We start from the raw sequence: 17,011 nt of genomic DNA, 5'->3' as shown, positions 1-17,011 counted from the left end.
AACTGAGGCAAACATCAGTTAAGTGACTTCCCCAGGGTCACATTGTGAGTAAGCACCTGAGGCCAGATTTGATCCCAGGGTTCAGCTGCTCTATCCACTGCACCACCGAGCTGCCTCCATGTTTTTTGAGGACAAGGACGTGGGTTGGCTCCCAATAAAATGGCCTGGCTTCCCTAGTCACACTCTCCCTCCATGAAAATGGTCAGCTGCCTTAGAAATGTGTGTTCTTGTTCTCAAGGGGATCTGGGTAAAGAACATGGATTGCCCAGAGCAAAGTTATCACCACTACTGGAAAAAAAATCATTTAGGGCACATGCGCTACTGACAAAGAGTCAGGATCACAGTGGGCTGTCATGTTGGCAAGCTGGCCAGTGTGAATTTCACTTTTGGAGATGGTACTTGGCCCAGACATACATATCCCCGGCATCTGATAACCATCTGACTCGGTATTAACAGCACCAGTGCCTGGGATCCTGACCAAATAGAAAAAAAAAGATACAGAAGGAAAAAAAATATGCCCAAACATGTAAAAAACGCTTCAGGTTTTCCTTTGGGCCATCTGAAAAGTCATGCCAAAGATACAAATCTTTGATGTGAGGCGTTTGTTTTCATTAAAGCCAGCATAAAGAACAGTGTGGTTTTAATTTTGTAATTTTAAAATAATTACCAATGCTGCCAAACACCATAAAAATATAACACAGTAGTCCCAAACTAGCACTTTAAATTGCACCACTGGTACCATATGGACTCTGGAATAGAAATGTAGTATCTAGAAGACACTTCAAGTATTCAAAGTAAAACTGGTTGTTCACCTTATACCAACCCTTTTATAAGGTCTTTTATTTTCTGGTCTTCTTTATCCCTGTTTTCATAGTCTGTTTCTCAATAGGCCCAGCAAAGTTTCAACTTATCTAAAGACTAGAGATTTCTGTGTTCTGGGCTGGGCTGGGCTGGGTGCATATTGATGGATGTGGTCACCTTGGGCCTGAGTCCAACCCCACAGTTTCCAAGATTTACTGGGCACTCCCTGTGTATATGACACTGTAACAGCTGCTACTAACTCCAGCCCCCACTCAGCAGGGAACCTCCTCAAGTTAGGGGAATATGGAGTTTGCCATCAGACATTTGACTTCTTGCCAATTGAGGAGTGGGGGGGAAAGCAAGATTCTTGGCCCCAGTAAAGAAGTACATTTTTGTTTGGCTTATTTGCCTCCCAAATGCTTTTCCCTCCCCCACTCCAGAAATCCATTTTCTCCAACACAATAGCTGTTTTCTATAAATATTTAGCTGAGTTTAATGCCAAAATTGTTTGACTCAAAAAATAAAAAAACTTGATTTAAATGGTAAAATAAGATATACATAAAATAGAAAATACATCACAATGTGGATATCCACAGAGAGATTTTAGGTCAGGAAATGATTTTTCCAGCCATGATCTAGTTAGGCGATGACATGTTAGTCTATATTTCCTAATAACATTTTAATATCTGCTAATATTTTCCATTCTTTCCTTTCTTTTTTGTGATCTGATGAAATGTAAGGGTCTCTGAATGATGAGTTTGTTAGCCCAATAGCAATGTTTCATGACTGCTAATGCATTAGCCTGCTGCATTTAAGAATATGATGGTTGTTCCTCTGGGGCACATCCAGATCTGTCTGGTAAGAAGAAATCAAGAAATGAATCCACTTAGGTTTCCACATAATAGCCATAAAAAATGGAGCAGAAAGACACAAAACACTATGCAGTCATAACTTCACCACAACAGCATGTTTAATATCTCCTTCCCCTTCCTTCCCCTTGACCCAAACAATACCCTTTCCTCTGAATAGGCAGACATTAGGTGGGTCTGCTACACATAGTATGTGACAAAGATGCAGGTATGTTCAGTAGAGTGGAATCCATTGGGAACAACTTGAATTTTAATAATTAAGGCTTATGGTAGTGTCATCTAAACCAGAGGTGAGATTGGTTTAGCAGCTCATGTGCACATGACATCATAAATGTGGCTCTGCAGCAAATAGATATATGAAATCTACTGTAAGCGACAGCTGTTGCATGAGAGCATTCTCAGCTGAGGTTTGTCTCCTGCTAGGATGAGTACTATTATTAGCCAGAGAACATTTATACAGAGACTTGTGTTTGGTTGAACATGTAAAGCTTATGAGCAGATGCTATGGCCTTCTTTGGCCATAATAACTGGAAAAGCAGTCAAGGTGATAGGCAGAATAGTGAAATGGGATTGAGCATCCAACATGTCTGCACTTTGATTTTTTTTTTGCCTCACCTTTGGCATTCTCACAGTTGGTTACAAGAGATGGCAGTATTTGTCATGTCTTTAGAGGCAAGAAATTTCCTATTTTATACATATTACTGTATACCTGATGCAGTGTGCATATAATAAATGTGCCATCTATTAATCTTTCAATCTATCTTAAGGCAGCCTTGGAAGTAGTTTTCAATAATCATTACATGTCAAGAAGTTTTACCCTCTTGTTAAATGAAATCTAGTTCTGCCTATTGAGTAACCGCATGGGCAAGTCATTTTATACCTCTGGATCTCCATATTTTAAACATGTTGTGTTTAGAGTAGAGGATCCCTAAGATTCCTTCCACTCCCTAATCTTTTGATCCAGTTATTCTATATCCCTGCACCACCTCAGCATTGCTACTATTTCACGTTACAATAGGTTATAGAAATAACTCTGCCTAGGACATTGCTTAGCACATAGTAGGTGCTTAATAAATGCTATTCCATTTTCATTCCAAATATAAATTGTCTTAAGCAGGCACAGACAAGTTTCTCTAGCAATATCAATGCATGTAAAAGCCAAACCAAAAGCTATTAGAAAAGAGAGATAAAAGTATTATATAATTCTTAGTAAGCTATTTGACATTACTTTAAGGGCCTCATTCATTCTCCTCTATGAAGGATTGTTTCTAACATTTATGAACCCTGGTGCCAGATAAACAGTACCTTGTGATCTGAATGGCTAGGCTTCCTGTAGATGTTGTTATTCAATCATGTCCAACTCTTTGTTATATGGGGTTTTCTTGGCAAAGACAACTGGAGTGCTTTGTCATTTTCTTCTCCAGCTCATTTTATAGATGAGGCACTGAGGCAAACAGGTTTAAGTGACTTGTCCAGGGTCACACAGCTACTAAATCATTTGAACTCAGGTCATCCTGACTCTAGGTCTGGCACTCTAACCGCTGTACCACCTAGCTGTCCATATTCCTGTAGATATGTTTAACTAATCAAGAGAGAATACCATGCTTTCCTGGTCAACATTCCTTTATGTATTGACAATAATAGTTCATATTAACATAGTACTTGTAAAAAATTTTCTACAACAATCCTGTAAGGTAGATAGCTCAAGGAGTACTACTCCAATTTCATTGATAAGTAAACTGAGGCTCCAAGATGTTCTTAAGTATTGGAACCAAGAATTGATGCTGTTTCCTGACTACCCACCCAGTCCCTTTCTACCTTACCGTGCAGTCTTTATAATCCTTTATTAAAAACAACCCAGTAGAAATCCTTTTTTTCATAATGATATCATCCCTCCATTAGTGCACATGGCAACTCATGCATATCTTCTCATCCTGTGTGGATCCTGGTCATCTAAAATTCTTTATAGAAGATCTGTCCCATGCGTTAAGGGCTTTCTTCTGGTTCTTTTAATATTGTTGAATGCCAGTGTAATACTTAAGTTGCCCCCTTATCATCTCTCTCTCACTACATTAACCAACCCACTTTTCTGGTTATATATGACCTCAAAATACTTTTCAATCCATTTCCTATATATTCAAGTCATTATTGGCAATATCCTGTAGCTTACTTGGGTAGGTAGGTGGCGCAGTGGTTAGAGCACTGGGCTGGGAACCGGGGAGATTCTTCTTCCTGAGTTCAAATCTGGCTTCAGACACCCATCAGCAGTGTAACCCTGGGCAAGTAAATAATTTCAACTTGTTTGTCTCAGTTCCTCATCTATAAAATGAGCTGAGAAGGAAAACGGCAAACCACTCTAGTATCTTTGCCAAGAAAACCCCCAAATGGGGTCTCGAAGAGTAAGCCACAACTGAACAATAATTTACTTAGAGCTACCATGCATCTTTCCACTGTCCTTTGGGTTACCCACAATTTTAATGAGATAGCATCATCAGGATAATATTGGTAACTTTTTTGGGGAGATAGAGGGACAATAAGCAGCTTGGATACTTACCAATACTAATACAATTCAGGATTCAATAAAAGCACTTCAGTTTCCCATATGTGATACTGCCCCATTTCTTCCCCCTGTTCAATTCCAGGCTGAACTTATTATCCCTGTGCAGCAGTCTAAGATAGATAGACAGCTAGAGATAGAGATATATGCTGATGAATTAACTCATTTGGTTATCCATCCAGCTACATGTCATAAACTAATTGGCTTATGTTTTTCAAGTGTGGATGGCTCTCCTTTATTTGTTTCAGTTAGTTTATAACAATAAAGATGTGGTTGCCTAAAGAAAACCATCTGTGATAACCTCAACATCTCCCTTCCAAGTTTTCATCAAGGATATCATAAATATATATTTATATAAATATTTATTTATATTTATTAAATATATTATATTTATATTTTATGTTTATATAAATATATATATATATACATATATAAAGACAATTCTTAGAGCTTTTTGAAGATGTGGATTCATAATTGTTAATGTTACCTTGGTTGACTTTTATTGCTAATGGTATCTATCACGCGTGATCTTTTCATTCTTTTAATCTTTCTTTCTCTGAAAACTGATCTTTGAGTACTTTTAAAATTGGAAAACTGTCATTCTCCATAGAGATTTCTCCTGTATTTGGCTAGTGTCAAAGGCTCATTTTCGTATTTGTATCTCCAGTACTTAGCATAGTGTTTGGTATGTAGGCAGCCATGTGGTGCGGTGAATAGAGGTCTGACTGTCATTTACATTGACTTCAAGCCTTTTACTAGTTGTGTGACCCTGGGCAAGTCACTTAACCTCTGTCTGACTCAGTTGCCTCACTTGTAAAATGTGAATAATAATAGAACCTTCTAGGGAGAATAAAATCAGATGACGTTTGTAAAGTGCTTTGCAAACCTTGAAGTTATCATCATCATTATTATTAAGCATTTAACAAATTCTATTGTAGTCATTCTTTCCAGCCCTTCTTCCTGACTGCATTTTCTTAAATCTTCTTGCCACCTCCTTACATCAGGCACTGAAGTGGTGAAGACCAAGGGCAATGTTTTCAGTATTGTCGATGATGAGAGCAGATTGCCGTGAAAATGTTAGAGAGATGTTTCATATAACATCTTTTTGTTACACTTCTTCCCAGATGCTTTCCAGATGATTTGGTTTACCTGGTGTCTTGTGTCAAGCTCTCTGCAAGCTTTTTTTTGCTTCTCAATTATTTTTTTACTATTATATGAGATAATACTGCTCAAAATCATATGTCTTGCCTCTTTGTAATGTTTTATAAATGAAGCTGAACTCTCCAGCCAGTGTTGCCATTGGCTTCCCTGCCTCTCCACATGGCAAGGAGATCAGGTGTTTTCTACATGTACTGGTTTCCAGGCTTTCTCAGCCTCCTCATTGTAGTGACAGTTTTGCACAAGATTTCAAGAAATACAAATATCCATGGCTCAATTAGACACCTTTCTCACTTACCTTTGTCTGTGATTAATCATAATTTAGACTAATCCCAAATCTATTTCCAAACGAAAGTAGAGTTTGCTTATCTAATCCACCCTCACCCTTTCTTGATTTGTCCCAAGTTTGTCTCTAGTGCTGGGACTTTTAGCAACTTTACCACCTATCAAACTCCTGATGCCTTTCCTGAGAGAGCGAGAGAGAGAATTTTTTTTATTTTTGTTATCTGACTATACAATGTCCCCTTATCTTTTCTCATGTAAGTCCCTTCCTGTATCATGTGGTTTGAAAGAAGTCTAAAGAAGAAAAAAACAATGATTAGAGCCAATTTTTAAATTAAAACCAATTCATTTTCACATCAGCATTACAAATCTTTGTGCTTGCCTTTTTCCAGTTGGAAAACAGTTTCCCCACCTGCCTGCTGTCCTTAATCTTAACTCTTTGGCCCTTGAAGCCAGAGTCTAATTTTTCCTAATTTGCACTTAATGTTTCTTATCATACAGTGCTGTAACTTCCCTGCAGCTTTACAGACTTTGTTTCCAGACACATTTCTGTTGTTAAGGTGATCATGTCCCTTTCCCTCAATATAACATTGTTAAACTCTTGGAAATACAGCATTAGGTTTTTAAACAAAAATAAAAACTTATTTTCCACCCCCTGATTTATATCAGTCTTGCCCTGATTTCTTGTAGCTATTGGACTGGTGGGTCAATGTTTATTTTCCTTATTCACTGCCTATAACTCTGCAGTTTTAATGGATTTCCATCTATTTCCTTCAGGAAACTCTCGGTGAGAAATATACTAAGGTAGCATATTGGGGTGATGAACTTACAATTGTGTTCACCTCATATTCTTACTTGTACATGAAAATGCAGCCTCAGTAAACCTCCATCATATATTAGATTTTCATATCCACTCTTCACAGTGTCTCCTTTGCTGCTGAAGAGTCTGCAAAGAAAATAAATTATGAGGAAACAATCATTCCTTCCGTGATTCATCTCAATTAAAGTGGCAACAGTGGTGAGGACAGTAAAATGATCATTCCTATTAGATGCTATATGGTGTTCTCATGCTGCACTTGGAGCTAATCTCACTTAAGGAGCTGAGCCATGGCAACTAATCACGTCTCAGCTCCCCTGCCGATAGAGCAGGTATTTTTAATGAACGCTGCAGGAGATTGCCTTGGATTAGCTTGGACAAAACATTTGCTTCCCCACCTGCACTTCACATCAGATAGGAAATAGATGCAGAGTATCTTGATTCTGCATGTCCAAAAACACATTTGCTTTATACATTACAAGCTGAGTTAGTAGGAAAATATCGCACAACCCATGTGTTATGATTGCCTTTTAATGAATCTGTAGCTAACAGTAGGCCTGTATATCCATTGTGGCTTTAAAGTCAACCCCCAAATTGTCAATTGCACTATAACCAAATTATATGATGCTGGTTTGGCTATTTAATGGAGGTCCAGTCTCACATATTATACATATTTGCTTAGTCTCATCTTTAGACAGGAATGATCTTTGGTTTTGTTTTGGTTTTGCTGTGCATACTTTTATTGACTGTAAAAAAGCATGTGATTTGGTAAAGCAAAAGGATATCTTAAAGGTTCTCCTACATCAAGGTGGCTCCCATGCAGATGTCAAAATCCTATAAGATTCCTTGAAATAGGTAGCAGCAGAGTTCATTTTGTTCAACCCTATGATTATTAATATTAAGAGGCAGAATATATGGTTGCTAAAAGTGTTTGTCATAGTCATCTTATTCAAGTCCCTTCCCCCGGTCTTGCCCTGACAACAAGCCTCAGTCTTAGATTATTCCCACTTTGTTCTCATTCATGTGCCACTGAAAGAACATGGAGAAAATTACAAATCATGCTGACTTGGTCCACTACAAAATTGTAGCAAAGAGAACTTTTGTACTTTCCTAATCGACTCACTATCCCACTCACCACAATGGCTTTTCCCAAATTTTTTAATCCCTTCTCAAACCTCTCATGGTTCTCCGTCACCCCAGCCTCTTAGTTAAGAACCTTGCCTCCCATTTTACTAAAAAAAAATTGAGGCCATTAGGCAGGAATGATATTGAAGAATAGCTCTCATTTGTACTACAAAAATATCAGTTTATTAGATATCTTCTCATTCACTTTTCCTTCTTAAGACCCATGATATTTATTATATATTTCAGTAGTCAAATGTGAGCCCGTTCAACTGACCTGGGATAGGTAAGACAGTTTAGCAGTAACATCAGTCAAGTTGAGGGTGCCGACGTTGCAATTACTCTGAGTTCTACTCAAGGCAAATGACCCTGAATGGGAAAGGATAAAATCCTAAGCACCCTTTTTGAGGAGGCCAGAATAGTTGAAACTGTTTTCTTCATTTATTTGGTGGAAGGCATGTCTGCTTTTGATCTGTGAAGAGATGAAAGAATGGCATTGGAACTGAAACTGTCCTTGAGAAAGTCCATGGAGACATAGCCTGAAATGGTGGTGGGAACTTAAGAAAGCTACAGAACAAAAAGAAATTTTTATTGTCAGGAGGTTTTAAGTTTGATTCATGACTTGATAGGGATTGTTTCAAAGCATTCGATCTTTTGATCTGGACTTGTGTTTTCATTAGTGTAGATTTTCCTGATGTGAAAATTCCTTCTACCGACACAGGTTGGCAATTCTCCTTATAGAAAGTTACCTAGAGCACCCAGAAATTAAGAAATTAATTGACTTCCCCAGGGTCACACAGAAAGTATGTATCAGAGGCAAGACTGGAACCCAGATCTTCCAGACTCTGATGTCCTCTATCTGCTATACCACCATGCTGCTTCTCTTGAGAAGGTTTAAAAAATCCACATTATAACATAATACAATTCTAATAACATGTAGAGTTTGCCCGGAGATGTCATCATTGTTACAGAGCATGTATGTATGGTCCAATAAGTGTCATGAAGAAGGGGGAAGAGATAAAATTGATTTTGTTAACTTGGTTTTCCTATGAGGTACTTCATATCATTATCATTATCTCCATATTAGGGAAAAAGGGAAAGAAAGAAAGAAAGAAAGAAAGAAAGAAAGGAAGGAAGGAAGGAAGGAAGGAAGGAAGGAAGGAAGGAAGGAAGGAAGGAAGGAAGGAAGGAAGGAAGGAAGGAAGGAAGGAAGGAAGGAAGGAAAGGAAGGAAGGAAAGAAAGAAAGAGAAAGAAAGGAAGGAAGGAAGGAAGGAAGGAAGGAAGGAAGGAAGGAAGGAAGGAAGGGAGGGAGGGAGGGAGGAAAGAAGGAAGGAAGGAAGAGAAAGAGGGAAAGAAAAGGAGAAGATTGTGGCTTTACTAAGGAGAGATAGCAAATCTGGAGGAGAGAGGATGTGCAAATCTGAAGATCATTCTTTCTCTGGGTCTAGCAACCCAAAATCAGCTTATATTTTGCACTATGGTTTCCTTCCAGACCAAATGCTATAAATCATGACTAATAATAACTAGTCCTCTTGGAGGGAGGAGGTAATATTTTGTTCCCATTATAGCCCACACTGGGGCTCGATCGAGCACTTGTTTTGTGCTATGATTAATGTTATGATTAATGTTAGACAAAAGGCAATGCATTTAAGTTGATTGCCCATGGCCTAAGTATATTAAAGTATATTAAAGCACCATTCCAATTAATACCATATATATAATACCAAGCAGTACTTACTCTTCAGCCAAAGGACCATAATAATAACTAGCATTTATGCAGTGCTTTAAGTTTTGCAGAGCAATTTATAAATATTATCTAATATTGTCCTTATAACAACCTGGGGACATAGGTTCCATTATTATCCCCATTTGACAGATGAGGAAACTGAGGCACATGGCAGTTAAGTAACTTGCTTCTAGATCTAGCACTCTATCCACTGCACCACCTTGTTGCCTCATAATATGGAAATCCTACCATTTGACTAAATGAAGTTCTACTGCTTTCATCAAGCCCGACTTCACATTTCATCTAAGAATATATGGAAGCTTTTCAGTCTATGTCTGTGGAGTGGCTACCCACAAGTCCTGCCCTTGGTTGTGTGACCCTGGGCAAGTTACTTAACCTTTCAGTGCTCTAGGCAACCCTCTAAGACTGGAAACTGAAGAAAAGGTGGTGATTGTTTTGACAGAGACCATTTCCTACTCTGGGAGTTCTCTATATGAAATCAAAGATCTTGTTCCTGTCCTAAAAGAAGGTGTACAGCCTTTTGCATGCTGAAATTTAACCCAGTACTAGCCCCCATAAATTCTCTTATCCAAGAAAGCATACTGACCCTGCAAGACCATCTGGACAGTATAGTCTTGGTCCATACGTGTGTGTTTACCCCGCAACACACTTTTCAGGCCTTCCTTCTTCATTTAGGATGACTGCTCAAGGGGCCTATTAGTGGCAGCCCAACTTCTCCAGAAGCTCTAGACTCCTGCCTCCTTCCTCAATGGCATAGTCCTTTTCCAGATTCCTTCACATCAACACTGTCTATATTCTCTTAGATTTTCACATAGATTCCCTGCTTTGGCAGTTTTAGAAAAATATCTAAACTACTTGTGGCCTCCTGCCATCTTCATCCAACCTTCTTAGCAAAGGGATCTGGCTTAAAATGCCTGTGTACCCCAGAATTCTTATTTCCCCATGGCTCCAGGAGGCTTGAGGGACCCAAAGCTCTATAATCCAGTTCCACTTTCTCACTGGCGGTTGACAACCATTTCTTATAATTTCCCTCTTTCAAAATGGCTTCCCATTAGGCAAAGTCCTGCCAAACATCCCCTCCCCAGGCTGAGTCATATAACGAATAACATGTCAAATAACAGGAGACTCTTACCATATCATAGAAGGAAACATTATACAAACTTTTTTCTACCTTAAGTTAAACCTAAGTCTTTCAACAGCCATCACTTTTAAATTGGATTGAATGATTCTGTCTCTCTCTTCCTAGTCGAAAGATTGTTAAGAAAAAGCAAATGATGGGGATTTGATTCATGTTCCTACAGGCAGTGGAAAACCGGAATCTCATAAATTCCCTTAAGACTTTGCTGGATGACTTCCACTCGGAGATGAGGGAGGATGAACGGGATCGTCTCGGATTGCAACAACAGTATGCCAAGGACAAGGCCGCCTGGGAGGTGGAGTGGGCCGAGCTGAAAAGCCGCCTGGAACAGGTATATGCAGTACTATGTGCACAGCTACCCTGACTTCCAAAGCAGGTCACAATTCCCTAGCTTGCCTTGTCTGTGTAGACGTTCCTCTTCCATGCTGATGTCTCCCCTGTCATCTCTTGGTTGTGAAGGATTTTTTTCAAGTTCCCTGCCAACTCTAAATCCTCTGTGTTTAATTCAGGTGCTATTTTAACCCTCTTCTCCTCTGCTCTCCCCATCTCTGCTCTCTTCCCTTCTTCTCTCCTCTCTTCCTTTCTCCTCTCTTCTCCTCTTCTCTCTTCTTTCTTCTCTTCTCTCCTTTCCTTTCCTCTCCTCTCCTTTCCTATATTCTCACTTTCCTTTTAGGACCTGTGATTTCACCCATGAGGAAATACCTCCTCCCAATGAAATTCAGGAACTCATCTACAATTTGTGGTCTTTGTTGCCCGCATCACTGAGATATTAAGTGATTTGCCCAGGGTCACACAATCAGCTTGTGTAAGAACCATGGCTAATGTTCAGTTGCTATTAGAAAAAAGGCGATTAGAGAGGAAATGATGATCAGAACCTCTTCATCTCTTCTGAGAAGAGAATGATAAGCCAACCAAAGGCATAAAGCCATATTATACAACACCAAGGGAGATTTTGTGTTTTTCCTCCCAGGGGACCCTTAAGAACATAGCTTATATACAGAAGATTCAATTAAGTAACTACTTGATATTCCCTCTCCTCCTTTCCAGGAACTGGGAATCAGTGTACTACTCTTTACCATTAAGCAAATCATAGAATTTGATTTGTGAAATGACTCGATCCTTGGGATAAAATGACCAGCTAATAGTAAGGAGACCTGGGTTCAATTCCACATTTCTAATGCCGTTATTGTTTACTGAGTAACCTGGAGCAAACCATTTAACGTTGATATGCTACCTGTCTGTAAGATATTCCAATCGATGTCAGTCACTGAGGGAGTTAAAGAGCAAGGAAAGCAGGGAAAAGACCAGAGAGGATGTAGGACAACATTTTATAGTTATCTAAAGGCTGTGTGGATATTGAAAGAAGCCTTGTCCGCTGACCACCCGATTCAAAGTAGAGGGATTAAAAAAGGTATGGAATTTAGATCATCGGGATGGCAGGAGTCTACAAATAGCTTATTACTTCCAAAAGGGATTTAAAATGTAGTGTTTTCACCTTAGACAAGGACTGTCAGGAAGATTTTGGTTTGGGAATTCCCTTGATTATTTTGCACATTTTCTAATGTCTGAATTCATGAAATGAAAAACATTTATCAAGTATTTAACTATTTTTTGAGCACCATGCTGAATGATGTAGATACAAAAACAAAAGCAAAATAGTCTCTGCCCTCAAAAAACTTACTTTCTATTTAAAGGAGACAGCACAACTGTGTTTTGGTCCAACAGGTCATAAGAATGTTCAGTGGATCTATTGGGAAATTGATGGACCTGATTTTTCCACAAACAATACTTAGATCAAATGAGAATAAGTTTATAAAGTACTTAACACAGTACCTGGCACATAGTAGGTGTCAAATACTAGCTAGTAGTATTCATTTGAATATGGTTTCCAGGACAAAAGGTGGAAAGGGGAGATGTGGGAAAAGCGGAATACACATAAGCATTCTAGGTGGCAAAAAGACATCTGAGGAGCTCGGCTTTATGGGATATGAAGTATGATTTGGTCTAGAACTATTTAGATACAGGGGGATCTGTCAATTTGTCCTCACTCAATCACCAAATAGTACAACTGGGCCCCAGAGTGACAGTTCCAAAACCAATGGGTTAAGTCACTCAGCTCATGATCCTGAAGGCAAGGTGGCCTGGAGTGTATAGCAGTAGGGAAGATGGATAAAACATGGCTGGCTAGAGTGGTTGGCTTCTGACTTGTAATAGTGGTTTTTTTCTCCCCTTTCAGTTCCTGATTTGATCTCTTTCCATTTTTATATCAGCATTTTTATATTTAAGTAAAATCTGATCTGTTGCCCTTGGTCTCCTGGTTTCTCCCTTCATTCATCAGGATCTTACCAGGCACCATTTTTTCCCCATGGGTACAGTTACCATTACAGAAAGGATGTTGATGGTTAACACAAACCTATCTGAACACTGTCCTTGAACTCTAGGCTCCCAGAGCATCCTCTGTGTAGTCAACCGAGAAATTGGCCCTAAGCTTATGTGGCTTATTGCTCAAAAAAAAATATTTCTTGTATAGTTCAAATCTTGGGCCTAAATACGGTGTCAGTGATGTGATCATCTTTGAGAGGCAGTGTGGTGAAATGGTAAGAGCACTGGATTTGGAGTCAGGAAACCTGGGTTCAGCCTCCCACTCCACTAAATGTATGATTCAGAAAAATCGTTTCATTATTTGAGGCTTCAGTTTTGTAATCTGTGAAATGAAGAGGTCGGACTAGATAAGCCATAAGGTTATTATGAGGACCAAATTGGACAATGTTTCTAAAATTGTTTAAAAACCTCAAAGCACCACAGGTTATTATTATTCAATCTGTTCTGTCTTGGTTCGGACAAATATGTAATCAATAGTATTGGAACCACAAGCCTTTGTGAAGAGAAACAGAGATTGAGCTAGGAGGTGTACAAATCAGCATCGCACAAGAAATGATACAAATCTGGTTTGGTGACTGTCACCTCGCTATCTTTTTGACAGCTGGAAGGAAAGAATTCTGAGAGAAACCCGGGAGAAGTTTCTCCCTCCTTTGATTTAAAGGGAGCTTTTAGGAGGGAGAGAGAGGAGCTGAAGAAGCTACTTGCGGAGAGTCACAGCTTGGTGATGGAGCTACGCTGGCAAGTCCATCACAATGAGAAAAACTGGAAAAGGGAAAAAGTGGAACTTCTTGACCGATTGGACAAAGAGCGTGAGGACTGGGAGCAGCAGAAGAAGGAGATGCTGCGGAGAATGCAACAGGTAAGGAAGGAACCACATGGGAAGGTAACAAATGCATGAAATTAATGAAATAAATTCACACAGATGTCAAAGAAAAAGAAAGGAAAAAAAGAACTTAACCATTTGATGCGTAGTGATCTGGTACTGTAGCCAGAGAATAGACTTGGACTCAGGAAGACCTGTATGTAACCCTGAGCCGGTCACGTGACATTTCAATGCCCCAGGCAATTCCCCAGGACTAGAAGTTGCAGATATGTATGAGGATGAAGTTTCCACATATGGAGTTACCTATAATCTTGAAGTCTCAAATCTAGGCCAAAAATAAACTTAAACCAAAGTCCTTTTGTGATTCTTGCCACCTCAAAATGGTTTGAAAGGCATTGTGGGGTTGTGGCTTGAATCCCAGCTGAGGTACCGTGTGACCTTGGGCAAATTTTCTTTTTTAGGGCAAATGGAATTGCTATTTCATTGCTGTTTTGTTGCTGTTGTCGAGTTGTTTTCAGTTCCGACTCTTCGTGACTAGAGTTTTCTTGGCATACTAGAGTAGTTTGTCACTTCCTTCTCCAGCTCATTTTACAGATAAGGAAACTGAGGCAAAGAGGATTGTGACTGGCCCAGGATTAAGACAACACAGCTAATAAGTGTCTGAGCCCAAATTAGAATTCAGGAATATGAGTCATCCTGACTCCAGGCCTGGTACTCTATATACTGTGCCACCTAGATGCCCTAATTAGCTTTTAGGAAGGGGCATTTACTGTGGCGGTGTAGTATCAATGAGTATCAAAACATTCCCCCCAAAAGTCTAGGATACTTTTTCCCACTAGAGCAAAAATAATTCAAGGGAAAATGGGTTCAAGATTAAGTGATGTATGGCAAAAGGGATAACTGATAGCTCCTGGAAGTCGCTTTGCTTTAGTATTCAAAATGTTCTTGTCTTCTGGGCTCCTTGTAGAGTCTTGAATCTTCCTTTCTTCAATGTGTCTGTTTGCTCCTTGGTACCCAATGCAGACAGTGCTTCCTACTGATGCTATCCCAGGAACACTTCTAGGATGCCAACAAACAGCCCTCTGAAATTCACTGGGTCTTCCTTAATCCAAATCATGAGGGAGGAAGAAAGAGATTAAGGGAGAAACTAAAGCTCCCTTCCCCACCCCATGTTATTCGTTCTCAGGAGCTGATCCTGCCACTAAGCTGTCAGAAGCTCAAATCCTTGACTCCAAACTAGCTCAGTAGTTTTATGCAAGCTTCATAGTGTCATCAAGTCCCTCAACCAATTCAAACAGATTTCCTATCATACTTCATTGAAATGCCTTTGAATGATTGATTAATTCATCAGAAGTATCCAGGCCTCTTTCATACCTAGCTTACACTTCTGATTCTATTGAAATATATTCTTGCCCAACTGGAACAGCGAGAGGTGGGAACAAGTAGTTTGGGGGCAATTAATTCAATCAGTCCTCATCTTTACATATAAAATGTGGAGATTGAACTAAATTATCTCTAAGTTTCCTTCCTCTCTAAATTATCTAATGTGGAAAATACAGGGCACATAGAAAACAAGAGGAAAACTCTAAAATGACCAACATGGGTTTCCTGTTTATGAAAAATCATCTCTATCTTTCACATCTCTCCTTTCCCTGCAGCCATACCAAAGGTTAAAAAAAGAAAGAAAGTGAGAGAGAGAGAGAGAGAGAGAGAGAGAGAGAGAGAGAGAGAGAGAGAGAGATTGAGAGAGAGAGAGAGAGATTGGGAGAGAGAGGGAGGGAAGGAGAGGGGATGGGAGAGAGGGAGAGGGAGAGAGATTTGATTTAAACTCTAAATGTGGTGGGCAGGCTAACTTTTAAGTGCACTGCTAGTAATTTAGTCCCAGTGATTGCTTCTGCCTGAATTCAGATGTAGCCTAATAATAAAGGAAGCGCTGAATAAAGCCGGGAGTCAAGCTGTTCCATGATGACCCGGCATGCTGGGCATATCCCTGAGTGGTGATCAAATATGACCACCATTAGAAAAGACAAACAGCCCAAAGCCAATCTTTATCTGGACCAAAAATTCAGAGGAAAAAGGATTATTGGAGATTGGTTTTTCACTTACATGTGACCGTCTTGTGCATTTCCAGTCATCAGTGTCCGCACTGCAGCTCTCTTGATTTGGGGTGGCAGCAGTCATTCTTGAATGATGCACAAATTAGACTAATGCAGCCTTGGCTTTTATCCCTGGTTAGTTTTGCAAAGTCTGCTTTTTATTTGTGTCTATGTTTCGTATTTAGAAATGTTTGAGATCTTAAGAAATGTTATTAATCTTGGAAAATGTGAGTCCAGAGAAATGTCAGTTGTCCTTGTTACTTTCCTTTCGGTCATTATTTTCAGAAAATAATAATAATAATAATTAACATTCATATAGCACTTTAAGGTTTGTGAAGTTCTTTACATCTATTATCCTGTTTCATCTATAAGGAAAGTGCTATTACTATGCTCATTTTACAGAGGAGAAGGCTGAGGCTAAGAAAGGCTAAATGTTTTGCCTAGAGTGATAGAGCTAGGAGGTGTCTGAGTCTAGAACTCAGGCCTTTCTGCCTTCAGATCCAACGTTATTCACTATGCTACCTGGCATGCCCTGTTACGTGAGAAATTACTCTTTTGTGATGAATGTTTCTCACTTGAGCATGTAGATATTGTAGATACGTGTGTGTGTGTGTGTGTGTGTGTATAACATTGAAAGAAATATTTCAAATGCTGGGACAGGGTTGGCAGCTTTTGATTTAGGCTGTTTGGGACCCTAGTAAAACTCAAGGACGGTACAGATTGAGAGGAGTGTTTGAGACTAGACATCACTCCTCTCTCCATCCTTCATGGATTTTATTACCTGCCTCCTGAGTGTTTTATGTGGCTACCATCCCAAATTCCCCAATTCCTCATCAAGAGGAGAGTCTTTAGGTTAACACCTCTGGGTGCTCTTGCGTCCGGGTGGGTCAATGATTAGCGGTGAAGGTTTTAAACCTTTTAAAAGTGAAAAGCAGCCTTTATTTGCAGGAGGTAATTTGTTTTTTTCACCTGATCTTACATTCAGTCTTTTCCTTCTCCAACTCCTTTGCTTTCCCAAAGGAGTCCTGTTTGATTAAGTAACTCCTAATCTTTCAAACTTTGGAATCAAATATTTATCAGCATACAACTTCAGTTATCATAAGTCAGCTATAACCTGAAGAGGTCAACTAGTTCCTGAATAGAATGCTGGCTAGCCAGGACCAATCCCTGTGATAATAGCTTTTCTTGTACCTGAAAATAACCTACATGGTTGTCATG

General features: G+C 39.4%; 1 protein-coding gene across 1 annotated transcript in view; it reads left to right on the top strand.

Moving 5' to 3' along the window:
* The window catches only part of MTCL1 (microtubule crosslinking factor 1), a 177,494-nt gene that overhangs the window by 129,381 nt on the left and 31,102 nt on the right, over nt 1–17,011 (top strand). The window contains exons 9-10 of the mRNA XM_036743573.1: nt 10,656–10,823; nt 13,476–13,733. Coding sequence (XP_036599468.1) covers nt 10,656–10,823; nt 13,476–13,733 — 426 coding nt within the window. The remainder of the gene's footprint in view (nt 1–10,655; nt 10,824–13,475; nt 13,734–17,011) is intronic.

The sequence above is a fragment of the Trichosurus vulpecula genome, chromosome 1, assembly GCF_011100635.1.
Source record: "Trichosurus vulpecula isolate mTriVul1 chromosome 1, mTriVul1.pri, whole genome shotgun sequence".
Classification (NCBI taxonomy): domain Eukaryota; kingdom Metazoa; phylum Chordata; class Mammalia; order Diprotodontia; family Phalangeridae; genus Trichosurus; species Trichosurus vulpecula.
This window is presented reverse-complemented; position numbering and strand designations above follow the sequence as displayed.